This window comes from Varanus komodoensis, unplaced genomic scaffold, assembly GCF_004798865.1.
Source record: "Varanus komodoensis strain SLA01 unplaced genomic scaffold, ASM479886v1 scaffold2, whole genome shotgun sequence".
Taxonomy (NCBI): Eukaryota; Metazoa; Chordata; class Lepidosauria; order Squamata; family Varanidae; genus Varanus; species Varanus komodoensis.
Genome location: NW_025335568.1, coordinates 44,711,040 through 44,718,818, shown reverse-complemented (window position 1 = coordinate 44,718,818; position 7,779 = coordinate 44,711,040). Strand labels below are relative to the sequence as shown.

Genomic DNA, 7,779 nt, shown 5'->3' with positions numbered 1-7,779 from the left:
TCTTATAATCTACTATGCTTCTATTTAAGCTATCTATCACAGTTCATCAGATTTGCAAGACAGGAAATTTTTCCTTGAATAGCTACTTTATTTTAACCAAACTTGTGTTAAAACTCCTGCCTTGGGCTTCAACATCTCTCTGGACTATTATTATGAAAGTGCAATGAAATAGAATTGAAAAGCTTGTGATACAAGATGTCAACATTCAGAGACTGTATGCTATGATGAACTATTTGATGGAAACCTGTCAAAGTTCATGCCCTGATTATGGAGTTTTCAGAAGCACCTAGTGACATTATCCTCCAAAGCTGGTGTCTTGCAGACATATCAAATATTCACTCCCATCAGCCCTTAACCAGTATAGCCAATGCTGAACATTTCCAGAGGCACCAGGCTATGGCAGGTTGAGCAAATGCAGACACCACAAAATCTTTGCAGGACTGTTTTAGGCTGCTCTGCTGAGGCAAGGGCTGTTGAACTCAGTAGGACTTGCTGAACAGACATGTATAAAATCACACCATTATTCTGGGTTTAGATCTTGATAGGCATCTAAGATAAACCATGGCAAGGACTGTGTGTTTCTCCTTTGCTCTTTACTATAGATGGAAATAACTGATAACGACCAATTTGGGTTTGTATTTGAATGTATCCCAGTTTGGAGTACCATTTCAGCAACACAGCTACACTCTGATCTTCTCTATGCTAAATATTGATCTTGAATTATCTTTCAACTAAAGAAACAAACTGGCATAGGACTGACACATTTAAGCAAATGGCTCATGAGTTTTCTTTCCTGTTATTGTGAGTGTTCCAGAATAGAATTTCAAAAGCTACTCAGAGCTATAGACATTGCAGTGTAACAAATGTCCAGTTCTTCTTTAGCAACTTGACACAGAAGCAACCTTCAAAGAGAATCTGCTGGTGCCATCCAGAGCTATCAAAACTTTGGGAATGGTGTGGAGGGAACTCCTTAGAACTCATGCTAAAGAAAACCAGATACTTCATACAGCAGAGCAGCCATCATGAAGAACAGCAGGAGTTATGAGAGGAAGTAGCACCAACAGTTTATAGGTTCTTTCATTGTTGGATTTTGAAGAGAGAAGTTAGATTTAAGCAATGCCTGTTGTTTTTAGTGGGTAATAGGATGCCGTGACAGCAATAGAGTGGAGGGCTGCACCACCATGCTAGATCCTTTGCATACTGAAGGGCTAAGGACAAGTACCTGGGATTTATAGGTGGAGGTGGGCGAAAGCCAGGGAAAGCTATGGCCAATGCAACACTATAGTAGCTGGACGAATGGGCTGCTAGAAAGTTACCTTTGCTAGAGAACAGCTTTGTGAATACCCTGGAACATGGGTCCTCAAACTACAGCCCATGGGACGGATCCAGCCTGCCATGCCAATTCATCCGGCCCGTGCTGCCGCCCCCATGCTCGCAGCGCAGCCTGGAGGCGGTGGCTTGCTTGCTCGGAGGTGGTTTTGGACTCGTTTGGAGATCTCCCGAGTTCAAAACCACTTCCAAGCAAGCCGCTGCCCTGCAGCGTGGGCTGGAGGCAGTGGACTTGCTGGGCGATCTCCGAGTGAGCGAGCTGCCGCCACTGCGTGTGCCCAGGCCCCCCCCCCCCCACCTCACCGGCCTGAGCGTGTAGCTGCCGTCTTTCAAGTGGCCCCTTATTGAAAAAGTTTGAGGACCCCTACCCTGAACCAGCAAAGGTGAACAAGTGGGTCACAGATCAAATCAAGCCAAAACTTTCCCCAGGAGCAAATATAAAACTGAGGTTGTCGTACCTTGCACACATCATAAGAAGACTCACTGAAGGAAACGATTGTGCTAGAAAAAGTCAAAGGCAGAAGAAAAGACCAAATATGAAAGTCATGGCCTTGTACTTCGAGTTGGGTGGGACTGTCATGACTGAACATTTTGGAGGGTTTTCATCCATAGGCTCATAATAAATTGGATACAACTCGACAGCACATAACCAAAGCAGAAAGCTAGCTTATAGCAGGTTAGGCAATTGGGCCACCTAGGCCACTAATATTTAGCTTTTACCAACCTGGTGCCCTCCAAATCCTTTGGATTCAGCTCCTCGGATTTCTAACCACTGGCCATATTGGCCTGGGCTGAGAGCTGAAATCCAGAATACAGGGAAGGCCTCAAGTAAGCAAGCAAAGCTTTCTTTAACCATGAAGAAACAGACACAAACTGTACATACAAAGGAAGAGTTACACAAGGTTCAAAAGCAAAACAACACTTGATTATGCCAGCTAAGTACCAAGCAGTTAAAGCACTATATTTACATTCTACCTATTCCCAGTGTTGAGACTAATTATTTTTCCCTAAGTATTTGGAAGAAATGGTGTCTGATGAAACACTGAGACATGGTGCAAGCTTTCAGCTTCCCAGACCTTAAATGTTGTTGTTCTAACTGCTGTTCCTTGAGGATTCTGGGTGAGCATCTCCTTCTATCAGGGAGATGCTTAGCACCTAGCAATTAGGTCGAGTCCCACCAATGTTCTGGTTCTTATGCAACAGGGGATCTCAATGGCCTGCAGCTCCTACTTCTTCCAGTAGCACATATAAAAACCAAAGGCACTGAGAAAATAATAGAAACATGCATAAAGGTAAAAGTTTCCCCTTGATGTGAAGTCCAGTCATACCTGACTCTAGGGGGAGGTGCTCATCTCCGTTTCCTAGCCAAGGGAGCCAGCGTTTGTCCACAGACAGTCTCCGTGGTCATGTGGCCAGCATGACTAAACACCGAAGTGCACGGAATGCTGTTACCTGCCCACCAAAGTGGTACCTTTTTATCTACTTGCATTTGCATGCTTTCGAACTGCAAGGTTGGCAGGAGCTGGGACAGAGCAACGGAAACTCACCCCGTAGTGCAGATTTGAACCAGCGACCTTTCGATCAACCAGCCCAGTAGCACAGCAGTTTAAACCACTGCGCCACCTACATCCCTAGAAATATGCATGCTTCCATTTAAATTTAGGGGTGATTGATTGTATCAAAGCCTTATTGCCTAAAAGTTTGTACAAATCTAATCATGCTGTTTGCTGCTTCTCTCCCACCACTGATTCAATAGCTTTGTTAGGTTATTTAGGGACAGGACATTATTTTTAAATAAAGCTATTTCCTGAACAACTTGAGACTAGAATCCCAGTCCATCATTTAACACATTACCTGACAATTTAAACCATCTTAGGTAGAAACATTTATTTATACTTTTTATATATCAGCAAGTCATTATGAAATTTCAAGACAGTTTACACAGAAGAATTGCACCAAGTTATAACCTAACCTTCCCATATGCCTTTCACTTTTGATGAATAGTTTGTACATATGTATATACCAGAAAGATCTGTTAAATAGTACTTTGGCAATTGGTTTCTTACTCCTTAAGATAGGTGATTATTGTGCGTAAGTACTGGATATCGGGATTAAACTTTAAAAACCAACAAAAGTTTCCTAAAACTTTTAATACTTCCTGGGTAAAAACTGTAGAAAAGGACATGAATTTCTTTTCTCAGATTGTTTATTATTTGCTTCTACAGATCTTCTCCCTGTGCATATATACAACATTTACAACAAAACTCTATCCAGCTGGTGATGTTAAAATGGAGCATAATTAGTCCAAATATGTCTGATGAAAGAGCTCCAGGTTCAATCAAGGCACTTTTGGTATTATTCAGACACCCTCATTCTTTTTTCTTCTTTTTAGCTTTAGGTTTTGACAATTCCAGGTACCCGTTTTCTTCCTCAGATAGTTTCTTCCTCTTCTTAGATTTGCCATGGTCACTATGGTAGCCGCTGGAGTCACTGGCATGGGTCCCCAAATCAACTCTGTCTTGCTCACTCTCCCTCTCCGGCATTTCATATATCCCATAATCAATGTCATTGCTCTGCACATCTCCAGCTTCGATCCCAGTTGTTCCTACATCAATCTCCATCTCCTCTGGGGCATTTTGGACATCGCAATGCTTCTCATGTTTTTTCTTGCCTTTTTCCTGTGGTGTCTCTTCGCCAGTGCTGCATTTTAAAAATAATGCAGACAATGAGTTTTCCAAGGATATTGTACTGAACCAGTATCACAAGAGGATGAATCATTAGACCTCAACATTCAAGCCACTTAGGGCACCATCTTAGGCATGTTTAGACAAACAAGTGGGGCATGTTATGAGTTGTAGGACTTTTCCCCTTTCAAAACTTGCATAGGAATAGGAATCCTTCTTCTGTGCCATTTAATTATTCATCTTCCTATCTCTGCCTTATACATAGTTCAGGACAGCATAACTTGCTAGTACCCTGAGGGCTGCATGAAGACTTTGACACGGAACCTGGGGGTCACACAATGAATTACACTGATTGAAAAAGAACACTTTGTGTGCCTGGGATTTCTGCAGAGATCACTGGCAGCAACCTCTCCAGCCACAGCCCAAGCACAATGCCTGCCCCTCTGGGCTGGCCCATCTCTCTTCCCTGTTTGTCCCACCCAGCAACCTTCCCAAGGGACTGCCCCCAGCCTCTTCCCCCTTTCTTGGAATTAGTGTACTGAGCCTTTTGCACTTCAGTCAGCAAGCTCACCCTAGTATGCTTCTCCTGCTCCTGCTGACGAGCATAAAGGCATTCAGTCTGAGTATCTTTGAACTCATCAGCTGGAGCAGTACAGGGCATGCTGGGGTGAGTTTTTAATCTGACCTCCTCTTTATCTGAGCCTCAGGAAGAAAATGGGACAGGATGGTAGCCTTAGGGGTATTCACTACAATCACGCTCATGTCATTGCTGGGATCCATATTGTTGGGGGGGCAGGGTCCAAGCAGCGAGAAGGCCACAGAACAAGGCCTCAGGGGCCACATGCAGGATGTATATTGAACCATCCTGAAACAGCTGCCAAAAATGAGATGCTTTTGTACATGCTTACCAAAGTTGAATGCATAGCTAATCAGAATTTGCTAGTAACAGAAAGCTGAACATAGTAAAGTATGCAATGGCTTGAATTTAATCATCATCTAAAGTGTTACCCCTCTTTGCCTAACTGGCACAGAAGTATCTTCTGAATTAGAACAGAAACTTCACCAACAACATGCTGACCCTTGAGGGAGAAGCCATTTGTTCACCACTGTATGGATGCTGGTGTAATGTTATACCTCTTTTTAAACTTTCTTTCTAGTTCTCATAGATCCTACAACCCCATTCTCCAATTCTTAGCATTCAGTCTCTGGCAAAATTAAGATGTAGGTCAGAGACATCAAAGCTTCTATTGCATTCCATGCAACTTTATCTTAAGCATGTAGGAAGAAAGCATTCACATTGTTTTGTAAAAGGCCCCCGTTATTACTGTACCTGTTTCTACACAACCTTCCTCGGATACAGAACACTCCAGCGGCATCTGAATCAAAATGTAATACTTTAAAAACTAATCTATGGCCTATTTGAAAGCCAAGGTTCTTCCATTCATCAGTTGATATGTGATCAGGTTTTGCGATGGAAGCATTGAAACATCCATGTACCAGACAGCCTATGTGGCTAGGAGCCACTTTATTGATTATTCCCTGGGGTAAAAAGAAAAACACAAGATGTGTTAGAAGTATGCCATAGCACCCTGATTGGTTTCTTGCATAGCCACAGCTCAGAGTTACTTGGGGTGGCAGGAAACTCTGGCCTGTGCATATTTGCAATCTGATACAACTGGCGAAGCAACCCTTAAGCAAAACCCCATCTGGAGCTCCAACAAGAGCTTTGTTTTGGGGCAAGAATGTAAAAGGTGCATGGCCACACCCTGTTATGTCCCCTGACCAGTGGAACCTTGGGGAAGGGCTTGATTTCCCTCAACTCCATTTCTCACTTCTGCCTTAGTATGTTCAGTGTGGAAAACATGAGATGAAGATTAAAAGAAGTTATCACTAAACAGAGACACTTACAGAAGATTTATTCTGGGGGAAGTTTGTTTTTGAAGTGTAATGCGCACCACAGAAACTAGGATCTGTGCACTACAAGCACTATAGCATTAAGCTGAAGATGTTAACTGACATTAGAGTTATATAAGGAGTACAAAATTAGGATGTGTGTTAGCAAATTTAATTACATTTTGGACTCAACTGCCCTAGGATCCTTTAACATTTGAGATTTTCAGCCCTGGTCTTTATCTGCTCAGATGATCAAAATGGCAACTAAGTTAACACACTGATTCCAGAATGGCTAAAGCAGCTGTATCTTTGGAATTCTGACTTTTAAAAAAAGCATACAGACTTTGCTTTGTGACAGTTGTGAAGCCATATAGCCTGTAATTTTTGTGAAATGCTTCAAGAGCAACCCTAATATCTTGTTTACATAAAAAGAATAGTATTCACCTCCAGTTTTTCCCTACAGCAGCACTGCTAGTATGGTATTCCTAGGAATAATTAAGGAAAACCAGTCTCACAAAAAAGTACAGTGGTATCTGTGGTAAGGCATTGATTTTAATGAATTTAGGCATGCCTAATATTATACAGGATCAGGCTGTAAGAATTATTCCTACAATAAACTCTATAGTAGCACAAATCAATTAAGGGCACAATCCTATGCATATTGAGATAAAAGTCTGTAGCTCCCAGCATTCCCCATCCAGGAGTGCTAGCTAGGAAATGATAGATGTAGGCCTCATTTGTCTACACATGCATAGAATTGTACCTTCAAGCACTTGGGAGTTATATCTTGTGGTAAATCTTTTTACCAGCTTATGAGAAGGTTCTGCTTTGAGCAGTGGAATAACTAGCCAAACAAACATTTACATACCACAATTTTTTTCCCTGGTTTAGGCTGAAATACAACAAAATTTGCTTCAATGTCCAGATGGATAGCTCCAAGGTCATCAATTATATCTCCTAGCTCATTTGTTATTTTAATATCATCATAAGCCACAGGAACACCTTGAAAACTGCAAAACAGAAAAAAGTGCCACTGAGCAACATAAGATTATCAACAGGTTGAAGAAACATGAAGCATTTTAAGAACAAAATGGAACTAATAAAATCCTGAAGCCACCTCTACGTATAGCTTAAGATAGTTTAACAAAGCAAGAATACAAAAACAGTGATTCTACTAAAAAGTTAAACAGATCACAGGACACTGATGTAAGCTCACAAACCAAATTTCACTGAAGTCTAACTCATGTAAACTGCTTGAAAAGGAGCTAGACAGAGGGAGAACTGCTTTGGCTGAACCAGTTCCATGTATGGATCAAGGCTTTGGATATTTATTCGAACAGAAATCCTTACACAACTTGAGTCACTTCTGGAACTTAGGGGATTCACCACACACACAAGCTTATGCTCGTAAAATTATTCTTCAGATTGTTCTGTGTGAAGAAGGACCAGATCCCAATCCCTTACTTTTGTGGAATCATTAGCACTCCTCATTGCCATAGCAACTGACAGAAGTACCACTCCAGTCATTAAACAGCACACGATTCCTTTGAGACATGATGTGCATCTGACTGGCTACTTTGTGTTATAGCACACAGGCATTAGAAGAAACAGCACTCCGAGCAAGATCAGAAAGCTCTGATCAAAGAAAATAAAAATGAGACATCCAGAGAGCCAGTGTGGTGTAGTGGTTAAGAGCATGGACGGGGACTCAGACGATCTGGGTTCTAGTCCCCGCTCAGCCATGGAGCCAACTGGGTGACTTTGGGCCAGTCACAGCCTCTCAGCCCAACCTACCTCACAGGGTTGTTGTTGTGGGGATAAGATGGAGGAGGAGATGTAAGCTGCCTTTTTCCTACAAAGGGCTCAAGGCAGC

General features: G+C 42.2%; 1 protein-coding gene across 1 annotated transcript in view; it reads right to left on the bottom strand.

Moving 5' to 3' along the window:
- Positions 1–3,517: 3,517 nt before the first annotated feature.
- The window catches only part of POLR1F (RNA polymerase I subunit F), a 5,918-nt gene continuing 1,656 nt past the window's right edge, over positions 3,518–7,779 (bottom strand). Inside the window, exons 2-4 of the mRNA XM_044429605.1 lie at positions 6,775–6,916; positions 5,344–5,552; positions 3,518–4,029 (exon numbers count right to left, since the gene is read on the bottom strand). Coding sequence (XP_044285540.1) covers positions 3,699–4,029; positions 5,344–5,552; positions 6,775–6,916 — 682 coding nt within the window. The 3' untranslated portion in view covers positions 3,518–3,698. The remainder of the gene's footprint in view (positions 4,030–5,343; positions 5,553–6,774; positions 6,917–7,779) is intronic.